Source organism: Corvus hawaiiensis, chromosome 7, assembly GCF_020740725.1.
Source record: "Corvus hawaiiensis isolate bCorHaw1 chromosome 7, bCorHaw1.pri.cur, whole genome shotgun sequence".
Classification (NCBI taxonomy): Eukaryota; Metazoa; Chordata; class Aves; order Passeriformes; family Corvidae; genus Corvus; species Corvus hawaiiensis.
In genome coordinates, this window is record NC_063219.1 from 5,899,420 (window position 1) to 5,924,146 (window position 24,727).

General features: G+C 46.8%; 2 protein-coding genes across 7 annotated transcripts in view; both read left to right on the top strand.

Moving 5' to 3' along the window:
• The window catches only part of LOC125328686 (protein unc-80 homolog), a 139,735-nt gene extending 131,676 nt beyond the window's left edge, over nucleotides 1-8,059 (top strand). For all 5 annotated transcript variants that reach the window (XM_048309724.1, XM_048309725.1, XM_048309726.1 and 2 more), the window contains 4 exons: nucleotides 1,768-1,849; nucleotides 2,351-2,462; nucleotides 3,612-3,802; nucleotides 4,873-8,059. In XM_048309724.1, coding sequence (XP_048165681.1) covers nucleotides 1,768-1,849; nucleotides 2,351-2,462; nucleotides 3,612-3,802; nucleotides 4,873-5,142 — 655 coding nt within the window. In that variant the 3' untranslated portion in view covers nucleotides 5,143-8,059. The remainder of the gene's footprint in view (nucleotides 1-1,767; nucleotides 1,850-2,350; nucleotides 2,463-3,611; nucleotides 3,803-4,872) is intronic.
• Nucleotides 8,060-9,707: 1,648 nt separating this feature from the next.
• LOC125328687 (ribulose-phosphate 3-epimerase-like) lies at nucleotides 9,708-12,932 on the top strand. 2 transcript variants are annotated; one of them, XM_048309733.1, is made up of 4 exons: nucleotides 9,708-10,449; nucleotides 10,529-10,668; nucleotides 11,552-11,638; nucleotides 12,063-12,171. In XM_048309733.1, the coding sequence occupies exons 1-4, from the start codon at nucleotides 10,056-10,058 to the stop codon at nucleotides 12,072-12,074; spliced, it is 633 nt and encodes a 210-aa protein (XP_048165690.1). In that variant the 5' UTR covers nucleotides 9,708-10,055; the 3' UTR covers nucleotides 12,075-12,171. The 2 variants fall into 2 exon arrangements, with proteins under 2 accessions (XP_048165690.1, XP_048165689.1); XM_048309732.1 differs by having other exon boundaries at nucleotides 9,716-10,449; nucleotides 12,059-12,932.
• Nucleotides 12,933-24,727: the final 11,795 nt, after the last annotated feature.

Consider the following 24,727-nt stretch of genomic DNA (forward strand, 5'->3'; position numbering starts at 1 on the left):
AATAAGGTCCCAGTTAAATGGCTGCTCTCACGAGCAAAGGCTTACCCGGGGTAGGAGAAAACAGGACAGGGCTGGGCTCTGGCAGCAGCAGCGAATCCCCGCCGCCTCCCCCCTCCCCCACTAGCAGCAGCTCGGCCGTCCTCCTCTGAAGCCTAGAGAGCAAGAAAGCAAGGAGCTGTGCCTAGCCCCTTTTCCCCCAGCCCAATTCTCATGGTATCTCTGCCCCTCCAAGAGAAACCCCCAGTTAAGAGAGTGGCCAGCCGCACCTTTCTAGTGGAAACTTTTGTCTCTCCTAAGTATCGGTCCTTATGGTTTCTTAGCGACAGATGGGACAAAATTCCATGAGAGAAAGAAACAAAAGGAAAAATCCTAAACTCCAAGAGCCCCAAAGCAGAGCAGGAAACTCTCCATGTTCTGTTCCGCCAAACCTTCTAAGAACAATCGGTAACTTCTGCCAAAGTGAAGAATGAGCTGCTCAGGAGACAGAGCTTTTTAAGCCTCTCCACAGACATCCTCCATGTCTTGTCTGACCATGTTCCTAGGTTTGTCTTCTTCTTCCACCCCTGTGTGGTCAGGTGATTAACCTTCATTCTGTTGGTGGTACTGACAAACTCCAGGGAACTCCAAGAGAAGTATCTAGAAAAAGAATGTTGTTTTCCTTTAGATTAATGCAAACCAAAGACAAAATGGATTGCAATACTGAATCTTCAACAGTGTGTATGCGAGATATAGCTGGAAGTTGCTTAAATAGGACATGTTGCTCAGTGGATTCCAGTCTGGCCTAAAAAAGCAGCTGCCTGAGTTTAAAAAAGTCTGTCTTAAATGTTAGTGACTATTGTAGTCGTAAGTCCCTCAGACACAGTTTGTTCAGCTAAAGTGTTTTATGACTGCTAAATGTCCAGTGTTCAGAGTAATACAGTGCTTTGATAAAAATGAGGGGAGGATGGTATTTCTATATTAAGTAGATTGAATGGTCAGTTGAATGGTAGTATGAGGTGGTACATAGCGGAGTATGTTTTATTGCTAAAATTTCTTCTACTGCAGGTTTTCAGATATTTTGTGCCAATATATTAAAAACCAAAAAGCTGTGTTTATCTATCTATCTAGCTATCTATCTACCTCTAATTTTCATTTACTTGTCTCTTTTGTTTGTTAGCCACAAAAAGACTTAAGGCTGCAAGTGTTGAGTGTGGGGCTTTGTTCACATAACTCATGCATCCATTATGTGAATGGATCCTTTGTCACTTTGTGTTTGTTTTTTGTTGGTTGACTTAAATTGAAATTAAAACCAGATGACAAAATTGTGATGAGGCCATGGAGTCTTATTTGGGAAGAAAAACAATTTTACAACATTGTCCTTGAAAAAAGGAAAAGCAAACAAGAAGGCTTTTGAGCTAGGAAGCTGATGTTCCTGCCTTCACTGATGTGGCAAAGGATGCAGAGAAGTGAGTGCTGCCCAGTGGGATGCATCAATCAATGACTGAAAACTGAAATCTGCAGTTATTTGTATTTGGATGCTACATGTGTGTGGCCAAGTCCTGAATGCCATGACTCCACCTCCCACCCTTTCCTAAGCCCCGGAAGCCACAACCCAGCAGACATGTCTCTTCCCGTCCTTCAAAGATAGTGCTGCTCTTTGAAGTGACTGTGCCATTAGTGGTTGGTCGATCTATTATTTATTTATTTATTTTAGTCCCAATTGCCAGGAAACGTACTAGTTATGCAGTGTGCTTCTGTGCTTGGCCTAATGCTGTCAACATCTAACAGGGTGGGAAGTGTGCAGAGCGAGCCAGGACAACAGAACCTCCTTCTGCAGCAGCCCCTGGGGCGGAAGAGAGGCCTACGGCAGGTGAGGACACAGGCAGTAAACAAAACTTCTCTCTTGCTGTGTGATTTGGTTTGGCTTTTCTTGTATGTGGCTGTTTGCACACGGTATGTGGATGTGATGTGTCCCTTCTACCTAATTTTTGCTATACTAGTGCAGTCCCTTGACTTAGCAGGAACCATAGCACAAATCATAGCTGTGAAGCCAGACAAATCCCTAAGAGAGGAGGTACCCTTTGTTTTAAATTCCTCAATCTTGTCCTCTGCAGGCTTTTTTCTTATTATTAAATGATGGTTATGCAACCTGCACTGCATTACATTCAGTGTTGAAACTGAAAAGGCACAAAGCCCAGAGGTTCATATGAAGGAGATGTCTGATCCATGGAAACCTTAAAACACATATCTGCTAAAAGTAGAGTGAATGGACATCTAGAGGTACAGACAGTGATGATCTGTTCTCCTTTCAGAGAAGAAGCTGTGCAATATGTGAACATACATTAACCTAACTCTCTCTTCCAATGTTTAGCTTCGACGACCGCTGCTGTCACGTCAGAAAACTCAAACTGAACCTCGGAGCCGTCACGGAGCTCGACTTTCAACCACGCGACGGAGCATCCAGCCAAAGCCAAAACCTTGTGGTAGGGCAATGCTGCATTTCCGAAACCAGCGCTCCACACTGGAAAGTAGAAAAGGCTGTGGTTTTAGCTTAAAGGAATAGCAGGTTGTTACTAGCTTATATTAAAGTGAAATTCCGGGAGCTCTATACTTTTTCCTAGTACGTGGATATCCTATCAGAAATCCACCCCCTCAAAACACTTTGATGGTTTCTCCAGAAGTTTTCAAGGTCAAACAGGATATGGACAATGAATTACTTTGTTTCCAGGAGTTGTGGAGAATGTAGGGGATGGGTTTCCTCTAGTCAGGATGCCTTATCCAAAACCTCCAGATGTGCAAGTTCGAAAGATGCTATTGAGAGTAGTAGAAAGAAGAAAATGTCCCATCATAAGCTTAGCAGTGCAGAGCTTTAAGGATTGTATATGGAAATGAATGTAGGACTGCTTCAGTCTGTGCTGTATGTTTCCAGGAGTCAGCACTGCCAAGCTGAGCAGGTGGCTGTATTCTGTACCATTTGGAGTGAGCTTTGGAGGAAACATCTGGAAGAGCAAAGGTTACTTGTGAACTTCCTGGGTTTCTAACTGCTCAGCAGGACTATGCTGGGGCAACAGCACTGTTGGAGATGTTTGAAACATAGAAGTTAGCCAAAAATAATTAAGAGCAGGAACAGGAATATCAGTTTTACTGTTAGGATTTTAGTCTGTCTTTACTCTGTGCTCTTCTGTTACTCCTGGCTAGTGGACTTAGTCTGCAGGAATGAGGGGCTATCTGCTGCACTTTCTTTTCTCAGATGTTCTGCAAAACCTTGGGCAATTCTATCTTTTTGCATGCCAGTTTTTCTTTTTTATTTGAGGGCAGAAGTGCCTAACTCACATGGGATTCAACTCAGTGTATTCTTCTGGAATGGATAGATGTTATGGGTGGTATTTTTCTCACCAAACCATGACAAGGATAGGTGTGCTGGCTAGACTTCAGGTGATCCCAGAGTCTTGCTGTGGCTGTAGTGGAAGCCCAAGGTAAAAGGCTTTTAGATTAGATGCCAATTAGACAGCTTACATAAAAATTGGATGAATCCTGTCTTAGTTGTAAAAACTCCAGGGATTGTCTCTCTTCTTTTCTTGTGTTTTTTCCCCAAATTTTAACCCTCAGTTTTCTGGGCTTTGTACCCTCAGTGGAGCAGAAGCGGTCGGTGACATTCACGGAAGTCCAGCCTGAGGCACCCCCAACCTGTGCTGTGGACCCGCCGGTACAGCAGCCAGGCTGCAGCCGCAGCAGCCCCCAGGCCACCAGCCAGCAGGAGCCCCTCAGCAAACCTGTGCTGACTTCCTCACCTGCCACCGTTGTAGCTGATCTCCACAGCCAGGTAACGTGACTGGTGGGTTTGTAGCCTGTGTTCCTCCACTGCTCCATCCCAGGCACGGGGAAGCACCAGATTCATTACAGCACTGTAATGAAAGCTGGCAGGAGAGTGAAGACAGCAAACCCTCCTGTGTGTCTGTTTTTTAGGCTGTTTGCTGTCCAGCCCCCTGCTTCTGTAAAGCCATTCCCTTCCAGATCTGTGCAACAATTCTTAATTTGAAAATATATTTTCTGCACCTTCCCTTTCCATCTTCCCATTTCATACAGTGTCCTTCTGGACCTAATCACCAAGGCAAGCTGTCCTTAACAGGTTTTCACAGCTTGCTCCTGAGAGATGCCTCCTTAAGGAAGGAATCCATCAAAGCCTCAGGACTGTTTTAGCAAAAGCATCACATTGTGAAAGAAACTGCTTGTCCAACATTTTTCTGTGTTGGACCCCACTGAGGATGGTGCAGGGACAATCCCAGTCATCCCTTTAACACATCAGTGACATTGAGATCACTTTTATATGCCCAGATATCCATTGTGTTTTGAGGTTATGTCCTTTGCCAAATGAACAAATGAATGATCTCTGACTTCAGAATCATAGAATGAATCACAGAAAGGTTTGGACTCATTCCACCCCCTGCCATGTGCAGGGACACCTTCCACTAAACCAGGGTGCTCCAAGCCCCATCCAGCCTGGCCTGAACACTTCCAGGGATGGAGCATCCATAGCTTCTCTGGGAAACCTTTTCTAGTGCCTCACTATCCTCACAGTAAAGAATTTTTTCCTAATATCTAATCTAAGCCTACACTCAGTTTGAAGACATACGCTAAAAAAGATGAAATGAGAAAGTGTTAATGACTCAAATCAGATAACCTTTCTGATCATTGTTGTAAATTTGATTCACCAGCAAAAATATATAATTGTTAAGGTATAATTTTAAGGTATTTATAATCTGCAAGTGCCTAGTTCTTTATGGTAAAATGTGTATCTGAATGAGAAAATACTTTATAGACCTTCCTTTCCTTTTTTTGCCCCTCTCCCTCCTGCTTTCTCTGAGCCTGACCACCAGCTCTCCTCAACTGCAGAGCGAGGCACTCTCTGCTGAGAAGGAGAAGGAAAAAGAGGAGGGCTTGGAGTCCTGGCCAACAACAGCACAGAGCACCCCACCCACCCAGCTCTCTGACACCGAGGACTACACTGGCCTCGAGACCACCAGCTTGCTGCAGCATGGGGACACTGTCCTGCACATCAGTGAGGACAACGGGATGGAAAATCCTTTGCTGGCCACTCACTTCAGCTTCACACATGTGGAGCTCGGGGAGACGGATGTCGATCTAGATGAATCTCATGTTTAACTCTTGGGGAAGTACAGTAGTGGGAAGAGGAAGGAAACGTGTACCTTTCCTTAGAGTTCCCTGCTAAATAGTAACTAATTAAAACAAGAGCACTTTATGATCCAAAAGCAGGAAATAGCTATCAGCCAGTTGCTCTATATAGACTGGCAAATTTCTGTTTGTGAGATCTGTTTCAGTTCAGGACAGGACCACAGGAACTGAGAATTTGTACAGAATTCTCAGGAGAGGGGTGTGTAGGCAAACGTGGTCCCTAGAGCCCTTATCTGACAGCCATCTACTGTGATCAGCAGCCTCACTGGGTAATGGACTGTTGGACTGTGCGAGACAGAGAACTCTCTTCTGAGACTGTGCCCAAGATTTAATTTTGTAGTGTTTTGGAGAGGACAGCTATGTAGCTGAATCCAAGGCTCTTAAACCTTGAAAACAGTGAAAACACTGACAGAAAGTACCAATCTAAAGCTTGATTTTCTCAAGCCTGGGACCATTGTTTCTAACTTGCAGAGCAATGATAAGCACCATAGAGCAATTAGACTTTTTTTTTGGCACTGCAGACTTCAGTTGAGTTTACTTTTGTATGTTAGCTCCATTCCACTCTGTAAAATACTGCTCTTGTGCTACAGAAATATTTGCTCTGTAAAACTAAATACAGTAAGCAGGAATGCATGTGCTATGCACAGACACAGATGGGCAGGGGCTGAGTGGTCTGCAGGTGGTACAAATAGCCCACACTGTCCTGCTTTAATGTACTGAGCTATTCATCTCCGCAGCTTAAAAAAACCCCTGAGAAACCACATCCGGAATGGGTGGACCCAAGCAACTGCTCCACTGATGTCATTGGATGTACTTAGAGGGATTTAAAGTAAATATTTATATACGGTATTTTTGTGTTCCTACATATATAAATACATATGTACATTGTAAACAAAAGATGGATATTGCAGGGCAGAAACTTGATGAAATCTATTTTTGGCGTGCTGAGATTGTATTTTAAAAGCTTCCATTTTATGTATATAATATTCATGGCTGCAAGTATTAGTTAAATGTATGTAACACTTACAGAAGGTGAAGGTCCCTGGAGAGGGATCAGCTGAAGTCACAGCTGAGTTACAGGTTTTGCTGCAGCGTCATGGAATTACACTGAAATGGGAATTTAGCCATTAGCTGCTGATGGGCAAACTGCAAAACAGCTGTGAAACAAACCATGAAATCATCAGCAATGCTCAAAGATACCCTTGGGAATCACACACTGCCTTTTTTGGCTCATGTTAGACTAACTGGAGTTCATAATTGTGTCATTATTGTGCAGAGGAAGGTGTTTTGGATCATCCTGAAAGTATCTAAAATGCACTAATTACTACTATGGCTCCTGAGGGATTGCAGTTTGGACACACACATCATAAACCAGCCTTACTAAGGAGGGAAATTATATCCTTCTAGCCATCTCCAAAGAAAGGACTCCTCACTGGCTCTGAAATAGCTGAAGTACTACCCTATGAACAACTGCCTTGCTGCTGTAGTGCAGCACACAGGTTTTCCTAGGGCTTTGACAATTAACCACACACCTGACAGCAGGTTTCAGCCTGCGAAGCCCATGGAGCCTTAGGCTGCACTGCCTGGCATTTGCCAAATGCTCACATTTGACAGGAGCTGTGCACACCAGTCTGGGCAGGGAACTCACTCACGTTAAACCTCTGAAGAGAGCAAAGGCCATCTTTCTCCCAGGTGTTGAGCATGTTCTGCTACCACTCTGTTGGTGAGAGATGGAGAATCTCAGCATATCTTGGGAAAAAGCAGGCCTGAAAAGGCAACTATTTTTATAGTACACCACCTATAGCCCCCACATATATGGGGCTATATAATGTACAGGTGGTGCTCTAATGCAGCTCCAAAGGGTACCTGGTCTTGTATGACGGGTGTTCAGGTGGAGGTGACAGTGTCCCCATGGATATCCTGGATGACAAACTGTTTCCTCTGCTGACCAAAACATGCTGTACTGCTTCTTATCTCCTTAGTGCACTGGAGCCTGTGCCAGCTACCTGTAGGATGCTGCTTTAGATTAGCTCCTAGCTCAGATGTCACTTCAAGAATTGCTAAATTCCAGATGTTAAGTTTTATTATTAACACTGATGCACAAATGAGAAAAAACCCCACAGCTTTATTTTCACGTCCCAAGGTAGGCTTGGTCACTGGCAGTCTGAGAGGGAGGAAAGCGTCAGACATGAGCTGAGTAAACAGCTGGGACACAACACATACAGAATTCATGGTGCAGTTTATAGTGACCTTTTCTGCTGAAAATGAGGAAGCATCTTCCTTAACGAAAAGTAGAGGCCTTCCCACAGTACTCTACTCTAGAGGTGACAAAATAACTTTGATTTACTTCATTTAATTCAGTGTATATAGTAACTTTCAATTTTCCACTGTCACAGCTGAATCCACAGTAGTAAGCCATAGCAAGGAATAAAATGCCTCTTTTTAATGTCTACCCTACTAGAAATCAATGCATCTTATAAATGATGTAATCTGTAATTTAGTTTTATCCAGGTGGCTGGGCAGCTAGCTTTGGTTCTGTGGGATGATTGCTGAGAAATGGCACAGACAAGTCAGCCCATCAGCCTAACTTCCCATGTGTTTGTTCTACTGTAGTACCAGTTGCATTTAATGCCGTCCTGATGAGTGGCATATAAAGTACTTTAGCTGGTCTGTGCTTTCCTCCAGTATCTCTGTACCAGAACTGGTGTATTTCTGCTGTGAAGACAAACGATGCTGCTTTACATAGTGTTAGACGCCTTAAATGCATGTCGTGTTCAGCAACGTCCGGCTGTGCCCGTCTTGTCCATGTGTCAGTCAGTCACGTTGCCTCAGCATTTTATGCAAACGTTGTCCTGAGGATTAAATACAAAGGAACGATGGAAACGGGCAGAGTTCTTCTGTGTTTGAATCTCTTGTGTAACACGGTCGGTCTCTTGGGCTCCGAAGGACTTCGATGTGTGGTTTTGTTCTGGGATACCGACAGCGCTTGTTAGAAGTTTACCCATCTGCTCCCAGGCCTGGCGTGGGGGGTGCCGCGGGAACGGGCTGTGGCAGTGGCTCTACCCAGCATGAGGCTGGAGCTGTTCTTTGGGGGGGACAAAATACACTTTGTTGGAAACTTAAGATCACTTAGAGAAGAGTTATAACTAAGATAAACAGAATTGCCCAATCAAAATTTATAAAGAAATAACATTTATTATGCAACCAAAATATCGGTCTCAAAAGCCACGATCGAGAAAAGCAGCACCGAGCCCGGGGTCGGAGCTGGGTGAACACGCATAGATCTGACCTCTATCGCATCAGACCTGCCAAGTTCACAAATGCTGCTTTGGCTGGTTCCTTCTTATACAGTTTTTGGGCAGAGTCCGAATTAATTCTATTTTTCTCTCAATTTAGCATATTCATGATGTTTTCTTGTCCCGAAGTTGGGCTGCACAAAGCCTTTCCCGGGTCTGATGAATTATCCATCCTGGGTGATGAATGGGCCATCTCTGATGATGAATGGGCCATCTCTGGTTCCTGGAACAGTTATTTTTAGTTCCCGGAATGTCCGATTCCTTATCAGATGAGATGTAGTGTTGGGGTTTTAGTTTAGTTTTAGGTTTTTTTCCTGTTAAAGGAATTTTCTCCCATATGCATGTTGCTAGGGGACAAATAGCTGTACTTAAGAAAGACAAAAAGGGGGGTGGGGCGGGCCTGGCTACTCCTTTGTCTACACCTGGGTGTGGGGTCAGTTCGCTCTGAGCATCCGGAGAGAGGAGCTGCAGAGAAAGGAGCTGCGGGTTCCTCGGTCGTTTTTTTTTCTTTTTCTGCTGGAAACAACGCCGGGATCCCAAAGCCGTTTTTCCCTGCCCTGCTGGAGGCCGGGCTGTGGCTGCCCTGCCCCGCTGCTGCTTTGAGCTTTCGCTACACTGTAGCCCTGCTCACCCTGCCTGCCTGGGCCTCCATGGGGTTTTCCCATCTGGATACATCTCGTCTGCCACCCGGGATTTGTGCTCGTCCCTGCCGCTCCAGCCTGCCGTTCTAGCCTGCCGCTCCAGCCTGCCACTCCAGCCTGCCGTTCCAGCCTGCTGTTCCTGAGAGTCCGGGATCAGCTGCCCAGCGGTTTGTGAAGCTTCTTTGTTCCATCCCTTCCCGGGATCCCAAGGCACCAGTGCCGCGTGCTCCCCGAGCTCGCTCCGGAGCGCCCCCTGCAGCCGCGGGGGAACCATCGCACCTGCCCTGCTCACCGGGAGCCACCAGCGCCCCTGCCGGCTGCGAGCGGAACTGCACCCAAGGGGAAAGGGCCTGACAGCCGAGAAGGCTGGGACCGGGTTTGTCCTTGCTGTTACTGCCATAGTTATTGCTGTTTTGTTTGACTGGTTATATATATATAATAGTAAAGAGCTGTTATTCCTATTTCCCACATCTTTGCCTAAAGGCCCTTGATTTTTTTCAGAATTATAATAACTCAGAGGGAAAGGGGTTATATCTGCCACTTCAAGGGAGGCTTCTGCCTTCCTTAGCAGACACCTGTCTTTCAAAACCAAGACATGTAGATATCAGAAGGTGGTGATCAAGTCATCATGGTGTCAATGTCCCAGTGATAAGATCCAACCCCACCTGGGTGGAATCTTCACTTATTGATTACATCTGTGAGAGAACTTCTTTTAGTGTTGTGAAATTTTTCTCTCAGCCAGGCTGGTGGAGGGATTTTGAAACTCTGTCTCTGCATGGTCTTATTACATTTCAGTTTTATACATAATAGCACGAATTACATACTTTATTTATAACATTACTATTATTATTATTATTTCCTCCGGTTTGGGCCCGAGGGCACGGGCAGGCCAGCGCTGCCAGAGCCATTTGTGCTGCGTCAGCGCAGGCAGAGCAGCGGCCCCAAGATGGCGAGGGCACCGCCCTGGCCCTCCCACTGCCCGGCCGGCCCTCCCTCTGTCCTGGCAGGAGCCGAGGCGGCAGAGATGGTGTTGGGGTGTCGGATCAGTCCTTCCATCCTTAATAGCGACCTGGCGGCGCTGGGCGCTGAGTGCAGCCGCATGCTGGACTGCGGGGCCGACTGCCTGCACCTGGATGTAACCGCCGGGAGTGGGCGGGAGCGGCCAGGCCGGGGGGAGCAGCCGGAACGGCCTGCCTCTCCCCTCCCGGCCGGCCCGGGGTGTAACCTGCGGGCGGGCACATCTCTCTCTTCGGCCCCAAGACACTTCGTCCTGAACATCACCTTTGGCCACCCCGTCGTGGAGTGCCTGCGCAAGCGGCTGGGCCAGGAGCCCTTCTTCGGTAAGGGCCGGGGGCTGTAGGGCACTGCCCCTCCGGCAGCGGAACTCAGCCCCACTGCCCGCTCGCTCTCCTCTTCCAGACATGCACATGATGGTGGCCACGCCAGAGCAGTGGGTGAAGCCCATGGCAGTCGCTGGAGCAAACCAGTACACTTTACATCTAGAAGCGACGGACAATCCCAGGGCACTGATAAAGGACATTCGGGAGAATGGGATGAAGGTGAGGGGAGTACACACTGTGCCCTGCTTAACTAACAACTGCCTTGCTGGCAGGTTCTCTGTGGTGACCACTGACAGGACCCAAGGGAACGACCTGTTAACTGTGTCAGGGGAGGTTTGGGCAAGATATAAGGAAAAGGTTCTTCCCCCAGAGGGTGGTTGGGCACTGGACAGGCTCCCCAGGGAATGGTCACGCCCCAAGGTTGCCAGAGCTCCAGGAACGTTTTGACACCGCTGTCACGTACAGGGTGGGATTGGTGGGATGTCTGTGCAAGGCTGGGAGTTGGCCTTGATGTGCCTTGCAGGTCCCTTCCAACTCAAGCTATTTTGATTCCACGATTTTATTAAAAACTCATTGTTTCCACTTCAGGTGGTCAGGGATTGGCACATGCAGCCCTAACACACTGTGCATGAAGTTAGTCTTCAATTTTAGTGAAGAAAATCTGGAATTTTTAAATAAAGAGGCCTGTTCTTCCTGCCATTACACAGACATGTAATTATTTTCTTAGGAATCCGCACTGAGCTCAGGCCAGTCTTGCCCTGAGGTGCATGAATCCTAAGGTGCACTTGGATTTGGCTTCCCTTCCTGCAGGTTGGCTTGGCCATCAAGCAGGCACTGCAGTTGAGCACTTGGCACCTTGGGCCAATCAGATAGACATGGCTTTGGTGATGATGGTAGAACCTGGGTTCAGAGAACAGAAATTTATGGAAGACATGATGTCAAAGTTAAACTATGTTTCTCTTTCATTATTTATTGAGCTAAAAGCTAATTAACAGTAGGGAGTATAGTGGTGAAGTAGATAAACCTTGTCTAGATCTGTAAGAAGCTGTAGGGTGGCAGCTCATGTGGATCTCAGTGCCTGCCTTTTTATCTGGTTCCTCAGGTTCAGTGGCTGAGGACACAGTTTCCCTCCTTGGATATAGAAGTGGATGGAGGAGTTGGGCCTGACACCATCCATAAGTGCGCAGAGGTAAGAGGTTGCAACAGAGCAGCATTCTCAGTCACTGTGCTGAGAGACTTATCAACACCCAGAAAATAAAGCTTAGGAGGAATTTCTAGTTTTCAGAGGAAACTGTAAAACACATTTAATATCAAAATCTGTTTGAGATCTAATCTTTTTTAATAGTCGCTATTGTAGCCTACCCTAAGATAGAGAAGTTTGTTTCTTTTATGTTGGTGTAAATAGAAGCAATGTGATGAAGAAATTACGTATTTGGGGAAGAGCTGTGTTTTCTGAACTTGACTTGGGATTGTAGTTAGAGGTGTGTCATGTGTGTCCCACTTGTTTGCACACCAGCCCAGAATTCACAACCACCTCCAGTGTTTTACAAGCAAGCTGTAGGCAGTGGCTCTGTTCCGTGTGACTAAGCGGGTGTTTGATGTCTTCCAGGCAGGTGCCAATATGATTGTGTCTGGCAGTGCTATTATGAAGAGCGCAGACCCGAGGTCTGTGATCAACCTCCTCAGGAATGTGTGTTCAGAAGCAGCCCAGAAATGCAGTCTGGATCGATGAGACCTGCCCAAGCCGTGTTCCAGAAGGCTCTGGGCACGCAGGAGAACTCTTTTCTCACGCATAAGGGAGGGCTGGATGAACACCAACTACAGAAACTTCTTGCTGCTGAACAGAGGAATCATTCCTTCACTGCAATGAAGCAAGCAGCAGTGGGAAACATTCTTGCTGTCTTTCAGTGGTTTGAACCTGTCTCTTGATTTTGTGGAGGCTAATTTTGTGGCACAACCTCCAACAATGCTGACTGGATTGAACTACAGTCAGTTTGTTGCTTGCTAGAAGAGTGTAGCATCGCCACAAGAATCTCTCTTGTGGAAGACTCTTAATCAAACTGCCTTCTGCTGCCTGTATTTTGTCATTTGATCTGTGCATTCCTACAAAACTTTTTCACTACTGCATTAAACACCCCTTCCTTGGTGTGGTAAGTTCTTTTAAGCTGACTGTCATAAATGAGTGGCTTTGGGAGTAAATTCAAGTAAAATGCAGCTTAAGAGGGCTAAAAAAAAATCCCAGTGATGGTAAAAGTGTTCTTCTAAGTGTTACTATTGCATTGTAAGTATCTGGCCTATAGAAGTCAAGCATCAAATCAGTCAGTGCAGCATCTTTACCAGATCACAAAGTGGGGAATATCTTCTCATTTACCTTTCAAACAGCCAGTTAAGACAGCTGTGTCTGAAATTCCTGGAAGTGATGGAATTCCTCAGAAGAATGTTGCTTTAATATTCTTCAGATAACAAAACCTTAATCTTGCCTCACAGTCTCCTTGGTGTGTACGTATGTCTGAGTAAGTGATTAAGATGGTAACATACAGAAATGGTATCTGCTGAAGAGATACGTAGGTTGAAATGCCTGGAGATGGGTCTGTAAAACAGCTTGTGGAACCAAATAGTTATCAGTCCTTCAATTTGCTGTGTCCGCAGGCCTGGCCTGTTTGGGCATGTGAAAGGTGAGTTACAATGCACTAGAGAAGACCAAGCAGGCTATTATTAGGTCTCCCATGGCTACAATTAGGATTGTTGACTCTTTAATATTTCATGGTATTCTGTGTGGTATTTTTCCTTTTAAGTTGCAATTACAGAAGGGTTGCAAACAGTCTGCTGCCCTGGGGGGCCAGGCCAGGAGGCTCAGCAGCTGCAGCTAGGCAGGTGTCACCTGGCAGCTGCTGAGGCAGTGCTAGAGCTGGTGCAGCCCTTCTGAGCCTGGGACCTGTGAGGTGCCCCAGAGTGAGAGCCACTGCCCTTGCTAAGCAGGAGGAGCTAAGGCTATTTCAGACACTAGACAAGTAACTTCCACTTTTTTTGTCGGGGTCCCTCCCCCTGCCATGTAGCCCTGGGAGAGGGGCCCTGAGGGGAGGCACGGGGTTTCATAGCCCCTGGTCAGCCTCGTTCGCCATTGGTTGGTTTGTGTTTCACTGCGCGGGCAAGGATCCTCGGGTCCTGTGATGGTAAGAGTTCCTCGGCAGAACCCGGCCATGCGGCTGGGGAAATAAACATCTCTGAAACATGTATCAAGAATCTGTCCATATATATTTATTTTCCACGGGCCTCCTGGCTTGATACATCGTGTTGCAGTATCCGCACTGTAACAAATGGTGAAGAATTGCGAGCAGAACAATCCCTGATCCCTAAGCGACTGATATGTGTTAGTAAACCCTAGAAACTTTGGATTTCTCTTCTTGTTTTGTTTTGCTATTCCATCTAATCCATATCTAAACTATGGAGGAACCGTGGGAAGACTCTTGGCTCTCAGAGCCGCATATGGACATTTATTTTAAACTTGAAAAGATTCTTGAAAAATTATTTGTAAATTTTAGCTTAATTCAAGCTCAAAAGAAACTGAAACACTTCCTGGCATGATTGTTTAAGAACTTTTTCTATGTTTCTTGGGATTTGATTCTTACCAAAGACTTTTGGAACACTGTTTGGACACAGTTAATTTTTGAGTCAAAATATATGCCGAGGGAAGGATATTTTCGTGAATATTATTTAATTACCGAGACTGTTGAGCAATGTCAGCTGTGTCTTGGTGAAGGGAAGCCTGCCTCAGGGACCGTGCAGCCTTGGCCATGTGGACCAAGCCCTCTGCAAGCAGCAGCGAGGCAATTCCTGCGCATGGGCAGAGCCACGCGAGCCACAGTGTCAGCAGCGGAGTGAGGCGCAGCGGGAGCAGCACAACCCGGTGGTGCCCGCCCAGCCCCGCGCAGCGCGTGGTGGAGCGAGCCCCATGTACGCCCAACTGAGAGGGTCGGCGCGCAGGCGGCGGCCATGGCAGTGGTGGCAGCGGAGTGGAGCCTCACCCAGCCGAAACACGCACTGAAGCAGGGCACGGGGGAGAAATCGCTCAGGGGCCCGGCCGAGACATGGCTGCAGCGCCTGGCAGCGGCAGCAAAGCTGCGACCAGAGGAGGCGACGCGCGGAGAACTGAGCGGCGTGGCCCAGCCCGGCCCACGCAGCCCTGAACGTGACCCCGGGAAGACTGCGCAGGCACGAGCAGCTCCAGCAGCCCCAGCAGCTCCAGCAATTCCAACACGGGAGTGAGCAAAAGGGAACGCAAGAACGCAGCGAGACAGAAAACAGCAGCCACTCGGAAAAAGGAAAAGATCATAGTAGCTAAGATCTTAGGGATAGTAAAATGGTATAATGTTAAGCAAAATTATGGTTTTATAACAAGGTGTGACAACCAGCAAGACATCTTCGTGCATAGAACTGCTATTAAAAAGAATAACCCTGAAAAATGCATCCCAAGCCTGGGAGATGGAGAGGTGGTGGAATTCAAAATTGTACTAGGTAGAAAAGGGTTACAAGCATCGCAGGTCACTGGGCCTGATGGTGTTCCTGTAAAAGGCAGTATATATGCAAAAAATCGTAGTCATGTTAGACGATATCTCCATTGTAGGCCCCCCCTACAGTCTCCCTTTCCTAATCCCACCCTTCCCTTTTACCCTATGTCCTATTACCCCCACCGTATTCCCAATCCGTTTTTTCATCCACGGTTTCCCTCACAAAACCATGCCTTTGCCAATTGTTTCCCCAAAAATCCCTTTCCAATGCCGAGTGGGGGATGAAAAGGGGGAGGGAAGAAATTAAACCCTCTCCTGCCTCAGTTTCCCCACAAAGCATGCTCAGAGAGTCCTGTCTCCCTTCTGTCAGCCATAAGATGTTCCACAGAATCTGTTTGGACATTTAAAGACTCAGGAGAGTGGCTTGTTTTGTTTTAAAACTGTTCTTGTTATGTTTATCCAGTTGTTTTCAATGTTAAGTTTTAAATCTCTTTTTGTTAAAAATAAATGGGTGAAATGTCGGGGTCCCTCCCCCGCCATGTAGCCCTGGGAGAGGGGCCCTGGCGGGGAGGCACGGGGTTTCCCTAGCCCCTGGTCAGCCTTGTTCGCCATTGGTTGGTTTGTGTTTCACTGCGCGGGCAAGGACCCTCTGGCCTGTGATTGTAACAGTTCCTCGGCAGAGCCCCAGCCATGCGGCTGGGGAAATAAACCTCTCTGGAACGTCTATCAAGAATCTGTCCATATATATTTATTTTCCACGGGCCTCCTGGTTTGATACATCGTGTTGCAGTATCTGCACTGTAACATTTTTTCTGCATGGTTAATTGTGGCTTAGGTGAACAAACATTGTTGCTTCCTGTTTCCACTTGCAACGCCATTTGGGAACTAGCAAAAGAAAAATGGAGTTGTCTGGACCTATTGTACTGAGAGATACTTCAGAAGAGGTTTGCCAAAGCAAGCTTGGCCATGAAAGGCTATAGTCCCAAGAGCTGTTGGGTGTGTGTTAGAGTAGCTTATCCATGCTTCTGGAAAGAACCAGCATAGAGTTTAATGTATGCATGGACAAACAGTCACAGCTCTGGTAGCTAAAATGCAGGCTGGACAGCCACCAGCTGCTACAAAAATGGTAGTTCAGGATGTGGAGTCTGGCTTTTCATGCTGTTGAAAGTAGTAGGACAACAGCTCTAGTATACTAACTTCCTGCAGTTGAGTGTAAGCTGGATTGAGAGGTTAATCAAACTATTTCTACTTTTTTCCTAATTAATTTGGGGGCAACAGCCAAGTTGTGCTAGTTAATTGATGGTACTAGGCTTTGTGGAACCATACGGTATTTTCTCTGTTCATAGGTTGTAGTCATTTTGTAATTGTTTTAAAGATGGTAAATTTGCACCTGCATTGACTCTTGGGTTAGGAGTCGTGTGGGCGAGACGTTACACCCAAAAAGTAAAATTACTTAATTGCTTCCTTCTGTCTGAATCCCACCAATGTGGGTTTATGCAAGTGACTCCTGCTGCAGCAGCTTTTACACATCTAAGGTCAAATCTGCTAGTGACCATGTCCATGAAATCACAGTAATGAATGATTCTTGTTCTTTAATGCTTAAGACTGTTTCAATTTGTCACCTCTATACATTTACAGAGTGATCTGTTTGGGGGCTGTTGTCCTGCTCAGTAACAAGCCCTGAGTCGCAGGATTGGAACTGAGTGCTGACACGAAAACCCAGAGAGCTACTTGCATGGTCTCCCCGGGGCTGAATAAACCCCAGGTCCATTAGATGCTGCAATCCTCTGATACGGTTTCAGCAACAAGGGAGAGCACAGCCTGTGGTATTGAGGCACGTGGTCTAGAGTGGTCCAGAGTGATCTGACAGCACAGGTCTGTCTGAAGTGGAAAATGGGATGAAAACAACAGAGCCAAGTCATGCTGGGCTTGCACATGTGCTGCACAGAGTGGTACAGCCCACAGCCCTGAGCGAGATAAAACACTACAGGAGACACACACAGAGCTTAGTTTTAGTAGGGTTTAAAGATTCTTATTTCTACTTACATTCCATTAAGGTCCTGGATGCAGAGATGAAGCATTTTAAATCCTCACAGCAGCAGGAAGCAGAACATAAGAGGTGTTTAAAAAAATGCCTTGATTGAACATGGTAAATAAAGTACATGGGAAATGGCTTTGTGCAGCTGCAAACACTCACTTTCATGCGTGGGGGGGCCTTTCTGCATTATGTTTTAACTTGGTATTTCACAGTCAGTCTTTGTAATACCTTCAGCCACAGCAGTAGGAGCAGCACTAACAGCTGTTCCAAATCTTAACAGCCAAAGAGAGGTTGGGATTTGTTGGGGGTTTTATTTTCTTTTTAAAACTTTGAAAAGGAAAGAAAACAAGTAGGGGATTCTACACATTTTATGGCTTCAAGGATGAGCCTGGCCCTGAGCCCTAAGCCCGTTCCCACAACAGGTTCCTCATTACGCCAGCATTCATGCAAAACTGAACTGTATGGAGGTGGGAGCCCAGCTGTGCCAGGACATGGGCTGCAGGCAGTAAACCAGAATACCAGTGCTGATTCCAGCTGCATGCAGTATAGGGAGAAATGAAAGAAGAGGGCTGGTCCTGTGTTGGGGTTTTAGGAGTTCTCCTGGTTTTTTTCTGTTAATTTTCTGGAATTAATTAATTAATTAATTAATTTTCTGGGGTTTTTTCTGGAATTTTCCCCATACGTGTTGCCAGGGGGACAAATTGCTGGGTATTTAAGAAAAACAAAAGACCTAGCCATTGAAGTGGGGTGCATCTTGCTACTCTTTTGTTTCACCTGGGTGTGTGGACAGCCCGTCCCTGGTGTTTGGACAGAGAGAGAGGCTGCTTCTTTGTCTGTTCTGCCTTCTGCCAGAGAAACCCTAGGATCCCAAGCCCGCCTTCCCTGCCCTGCTGGGAGCTGGGCTGTGGCCGCCGTGCCCCTGCTTTGAGCCTTTGCTACATTGTAGCCATGTTCGCCCTGCCTACCCAGACCTCTGGGGGGTTCCCACTGCAGCTTCACAGTTTGGATCCATCTCCTCTGCCACCCAGGATTTGTGCTCGTCTTTGCCGTTCCAGCCTGCTGTTCCTGAGGGTCCAGCCGGACACCAGGATCGGCTACCCAGGGGATTGTGAAGCTTTTGTTCCATCCCTTCCAGGGATCCCAGGGCACCAGTGCCGCGTGCTCCCCGAGCTCGCTCCGGAGCGCCCCCTGCAGCCGCGGGGGAACCATCGCACCTGCCCTGCTCACCGGGAGCCGCCAGCGCCCCTGCCGGCTGCGAGCGGAACTGCACCCGAGGGGAAACAGCCTGACAGCCGAGAAGGCTGGGACTGGGTTTGTGATTGTTTGCTGTTACTGCCATAGTTATTGTTGTTTGTTTGACTGGTTATACACATATATAATAGTAAAGAACTGTTATTCCTATTTCCTGTATCTTTGCCTAAAAGCCCCATTGTTACTGCGGGGATTACTGTAACAAGCATATATCAAACCAGGAGTCCCGTGGAAAATAAATATATATGGACAGATTCGTGGCAGATGTTTCAGAGATCGTTATTTCTCTAGCTGCATGGCCAGGGCTCTGCTCAGGAACTCTGCAGTCACGGGACGCGAGGGTCCTTGGCCACGCCGGGGAACACAAACTAACCAATCGGGAATGAGGCTGAGCAGGGGCAGGGAAACCCCGTGTCTCCCCCCCAGGGCCCCTCTCCCAGGGCTACATGGCAGGGGAAGGGACCCCAACATCTCACCCGTTTTATTTTAATAAAAGGAGAATGAAAACAACTGGATAAACATAACAAGAACAGTTTCAAGACAAAACAAGCCACCCTCCTGAGTCTTTAAATGTCCAAACAGATTCTGTGGAACATCTTATGGCTGACAGAAGGGAGACAGGACTCTCTGAGCATGCTTTGTGGGGAAACTGAGGCAGGAGAGGGTTTAATTTCTTCCCTCCCCCTTTTCATCCCCCCCTCAGCATCGGAGAGGAATTGTAGGGAAATGGAATTGTATATGGAAGCCATGGGGTGAAAAACAGATTGGGAATAAACTGGGGATGGGGTAAACTTAGGAAGGGGTACATATTGGGTATAGGGTAAAAGGGGAAAATAGGCTGTGAGTAGGGAAACTGCTGGGATGGATATTGTTTATGATTTTATACATAACGGCTGCCTTTGATGGGAATACCTCCAGGCCCAGTAACATTTGCTGCTTGTAAACCCTTCTTTCCTTGCACTGTATCAAATTGTACATCTTCCCCATCTCCTACACTTTGCAGGTAATTTTTAGGGTTATTCCTTTTAATGGCAGTTCTATGGATGAATAGATCTTCCCCTGTATCATCTCGTGTTATAAATCCATAGTTGTTTTTTACATTGTACCATTTCACAGTTCCTGTGATTTTCGTTGCTATAACTTCTATCACGTGCTTGCGTGCTTGTCGTGGCTGCTGGTCCCATGTGGCCGCCACCTTGCTGACTCCAACGTCTCGGCCGGGGCCCCGCGTTGCGGCTGCTCCGTGCTCTCCGAGGGGCGCTGCTCCGGCGCATGTCTGGGCTCTGCAGGGCCCCACGTTGCCATCGCCGCTGGCTCCGTGGCCTGTGAGTGGTTCCGCTCCGCAAACTCCACGCTGCTTTGAGTGCGGCCCTGTTTCGGCTCGGTGCTGCGCTGCGCGGCTTCTCATGTCGCTGTGGAAACCGCCGCTTCTCCCTCCACAGGGCTCTCCGAGCCAGTCGCTCAGAGCAGCCTGCCACGCCAATGCCCGGTTCCTGGCTGCTCGTGGCCCACAGCACCCACGGCGCCTGCGGCATCACTCCCTCACTCGCGGTCGCGTGGCCGGGGACCCCGAGACAGGGACAGGGTCCGCGATAAGGCGTGCGTTCCCGAGGGGGCCGGGCGCATCCAGCGCAGGCACCTCCGCCGGCACAGCTGCAGTCATGTGCTCCCGGGATGGCAGCCGCACGGCGTTGACCACGGGATAAGTATGATCTTCTGCTTTAGGGGTAATGGGACCATATAAATGCTCCTCAAGAGCTTCCCTGATTATAAGGTATGCACAGAAAGCTTCTCTTTGATCCCTTACTTTATCCCAGATCTCATCCCAGAAACACCCCTCACAAGATCCAGGAGGTTCAATATCAAAAAGTAACTCTCGAGAAATATAAGAGAACCTTTTGAAAAGCCAGATAAAGAAATGTTCTAGATCTCCCTGTTGCATTACTTTTTTGTTTTGTTGTTCAAGGATTCCTTTTACTTCTAGATACATTTTTTCCTGTGGCCCAGAGAGCCCCATTTCCCACGATTCTTCCATAGTCCAGAGAAAATATCCAAACCAAGATGAGAAGAGAGAGGTCTAGAGTGGTTTTTTATTCACGAATTTTCGTCAGGGATCAGTGTCTTGCCCGCATTCCTCCACCAGTTTGTTACTGCAGGGATTACTGTAACAAGTATATATCAAACCAGGAGTCTCGTGGAAAAGAAGTATATATGGACGGATTCTTGGCAGATGTTTCAGAGATCTTTATTTCTCCAGCTGCATGGCCAGGGCTCTGCTCAGGAACTCTGCAGTCACAGGACCCACATGTCCTTGGCCACGCCAGGGAACAAAAACCAACCAATCGGGAATGAGGCTGACCAGGGGCAGGGAAACCCTCTGTCTCCCCCCCAGGGCCCCTCTCCCAGGGCTACATGGCAGGGGGGGAAGACCCCAACACCCCATGATTTCAAAATTACAATAACTCGGAGGGAAGGGGGGGTTGCATCTGCCACTCCAAGGGAGGCTTTTGCCTTCCTTAGCAGACACCTGTCTTTCAAACCAAGACATCCTGGAACCAAGTTGAGTTCAGCAAGTTTTAGCAAGTTTTCTAACCCTGTCCCAGTACTGAAATGGGGCTGCTGAAAAATCAGGTGCCTCCCTGTCTGGAGCCAAGACACAGAGTGGAGACAGAGAAGTCAGGGCACAAGTCTGCAGCTTCGTGAGAAGCATCTCGCCATGTGCCCACAACACTGCCCACCCGGCCCTGCCAGATGGAGGGATGCTGGAGGCAGGCAGGTGATGGGGGAAATGCTGCCTGTTCCTGGCCCCGCTTCCCACTGGATTCTGCCTGCCACACGCACATATCCTGCTCAACTGATGGCAGAGCCCTGTGCACCACCACTGCATGTAACAGCCCTGTGCTGGCACCGTGGGAGGAGGAACAGCTCTGGCACGGTGCTCCAGCAGCCACAGTCTGCTGTCACAGGCCTAGCCAGCTGAGAACCAGCTGTTGGAGAAAAGATTTCTGCCAGAGGTGGACTGGGGTAATGACAAAACAGATGTTTTGCTTCTGTCTTGTGCCTGTTCAGCCTAACTACCCTTTTTATTGCTGTCTCATGAAGCACTAGCAAGTTCCCACAAGGGCTGGCAAGAACATACAAGAGAGGACACAGCAACCACGGTTCCCCTTGCTTGGGCCACTATCTGCCTCTACAGCCCCTGTAATGGGCAAGGTACCCAGCAGCTGCTTTAGCCCACACCAGGGCTGACCTCACAGCCACACGATGGTTTGGCATCGCGGCTGGGACCTGAACTGCAGTGCAGCGATGCTCTGCAGTTTCCCAGGCTAACCAAACTGGGATAACCCAGCTCCTACGACACAGGGGGTCTTTGGCCTCCTTTTTAACACCCTTCTGTTTCCATCCTCCAGTAAAGAAAAACCCTCCCATAAACTGGATTGTATTTCCATTTCCTGGCAGCACTCTCAGGACATGGAAGGCAGATGGCCTGGCTGGCTGGTTTACTTAGTCTGTCCCCTCTCCTGAAGTGCAAGAATTCTTCCCTCTGCCCCAGGTGTCAGACAACAAAGGAAGCCCATACCTTACAACAAAGCTGGGTGAGTGCAGGAACTCATGCCTTCTGATCAACGAATCAATATGATTTCACAGAAGCTTTTTATTGTTTAAAATACACTCCACTCACACATCTCACAACATTGGCATCATACCCTACTTATACATTCTACCTACTTATACATATCACTCTACTTAATACATTTTCTTACTTACGCTTTTTACAACTTCTACACAACACAGTACTTATGCATTTTACCTACTTATCCATAATACACTACTTATACATTTTACTTACTTATACATATTACTCTACTTCTACATCTTACAACCTTTACATGATACTCTACTTATACATTTTACAACTCATCCATAATACAGTACATATACATTTTGCATGAGATTTCACATTGCTTGATTGGTTTCTCTATTCTGTCCATGAGCTCCACACACACTTTTCTGATGATTGGTTTTGATATAGTGCAGCACAATCCTTTTTATCTATTTCTTGCTGTCTTGATACTTAGTTTTTCAGCTTCTTCTTTCCCAATTCTTTTCCACTTTAGCACAGTTTACCTTTCAGTCCTTGATGAATTCCTGAGGGCTCTAACAGGTGGGACTCCTCATCCAGGCAAGCAGAGTCAAGATGATGACAGCAACAAAACCCATCCAGTGGTCAGGAGCCAAGTTAGTCCAGGAAATCCAAACACCAGACCAGCAGAGAACAGATATAAACCTATACCACCTCTCCACTCAAAGCTTCAGACTGGAGCTTAAAAACCCTCTTGGGGCTGATGTGCTGCAGCTGAAGTTGGAAAGGCCAGGTGAAGCCAGTGAGGGTAATTCCAGCCTGGTCCCACTCTGAGGGCTCTGGTAAAAAATAACTAAAAATTTTTTGGCTGGGGCACACTATCAAGGTTCAAATACTTTACAACACATGAGAGCAGGTCAGATCAGGCTTCCTAAGGAGTAGATAAGGGTATGGAAAAGACTTGCAAAACATCTGAGACATGAACCTTTCAGACACTTTTTCCTGGAAGCAGATGCACATACAGGGCAAGAGAGAGGGCAACACACTGCTCTGTACAGAGGCATTGAGGCGGCCCTTGGCCTCACAGCATCAGTGGAGCATCAGTACCACAGCAAAGGTGCAGTGGGTTTGTAGGCCAAGCAGGGCTCTGTGCCAAGAGGAAGTATTGCTGCTACTTCTTCACTTCTAAAAAGCCATAAAATTCAGACTATATACAACATATATAGAAATAACTTCTAATTTTAAAAAAAACCTTGTATCAAACATTGCATCAGACCTTAAGGCAAGATTCAAGTTTAAGACAAACCAGTGTTAAAAAAGTGTTTTAAAAATAATCAGAATGTGCAATAAACTACAATGTAGCAATAGGTTGTAGTGTTGAAACTTTACTGAACTGTTTTCATATGGCCTGTATTTCCTGTCATTTTGACCAAAAAAATAAATTGACACTAAAACTGGGTCATCTGTCCAGTGCCATTCCAGATATTACACATGGAAGAAAACTGCACAAAAACCAGAGAGTCCTATTAAATTGGCTTCAACTGTCCTACACAGAAAAACTGCCTGTACATTCAATGTTTAATCTCTGTTAATACTTCTTGGGATTGCAGATACATTCCAAGCTATGCTATTTAGATGCAAGTTTAAACAACTTGCTTTTGTTTTCTCACTGTGAATACACTGGGAAATGAAAAATCTATCCAGAATCACAATGGAAAGCTTTGGAGCTTTTTTTTTATTGCTCTTCAAGACATCAATCATCTTTTCCTTTCCAGCTAGTCACCAAATGTTGGCATACTTACTAGACTCTTACAAGGCACTGTACAGAAATTGGAACAAGACTTTAACATATTAAAGCAAAGTATTATGAGCCTCATTAGCTACCCAAGGACTAAGGAAGTAAGATGAGCCAAAGCACAGTATTCCATGGGGTGTGTCACTGATTTGACCTGACCCCTCTTTCTTCATGTCTCTCCCTCCCCACAGGCCCGAAGCAGAGACACTGCTTTCCAGGTGTGAGATACATTGACTATGGCAATGCAGCGGGCTACTTCTACCTTATTGCTTGAGGACATCAATATGAAACATGCCCTGGCACTACTGAGAGCCGACTACACAACTTAAGCTAGATGCGAGGCTTCCAGATCCCCTGGTTTGAACTGCTGGTTCTCACCTACCCTTACCTTACACATGCAGTTAGGTTTTTGCCCCATGGTCATGCCACACAAGAAAATAATCTGAAGCTATCACTTATCCCCACTATTTTCAAGTAGTTTTTCTGTGTTCAGCTGAAGTTGTTGGATAAGGTAGGCAGCATTTCCTGGTGCACCAGAGTCCACTTGAACCAGATATGCATTTGAAAACAAACAAACAGAAAAGGATGATTATTGACAAATATGGCAATATGACAACAGAAAGTGAATGGTGCCAGCAATTTATGTGCTCCCACTCCTAACACTGGCAATATTAGACTTCCAGCTTGAAATAATTACTTTCTCTTGGGGTTCAGGAAGAAGAAAGTGTTGTCTTTGGGATTTATTCTGCCTGTTACAAAGCAAGAAAGAAAATATATGCAGCTAACATAAAGGTTTTGAATTGTACTGTCATATGCTGTGTGAAAGAGAAATTTTACCTTACACTTCTCTCCACCTTAATTGGCTTTCTTAATGAACCACATTATTCCCTGTCACCTTTGTTTTCTTGTACTGTTGCTTCCCAGGCAAATGCTTTTGCAGTCTTCTGACTCCTGGGTAGATTGTTTTCTTGGCGGATAGCCATTGTCTGGCAAAGCAGTGGGTGTGCCTGGAGTGCAGGGAGAGTCACTGGGGAAAGCTGCATTTGACACTTCAGTCTGATTTGTTACTTGATCTTGGCACAGTAAAGCTTCTATCTCTTCAC

Coding starts and splice junctions, on each gene's coding strand:
- LOC125328687 (XM_048309732.1), top strand. CDS start 10,056: ATGGCGAGGGCACCGCCCTGGCCCTCCCACTGCCCGGCCGGCCCTCCC. Junction 10,669..11,551: donor TTCGGGAGAATGGGATGAAG/GTGAGGGGAGTA, acceptor CTGGTTCCTCAG/GTTCAGTGGCTGAGGACACA. Junction 11,639..12,058: donor CCATCCATAAGTGCGCAGAG/GTAAGAGGTTGC, acceptor GATGTCTTCCAG/GCAGGTGCCAATATGATTGT.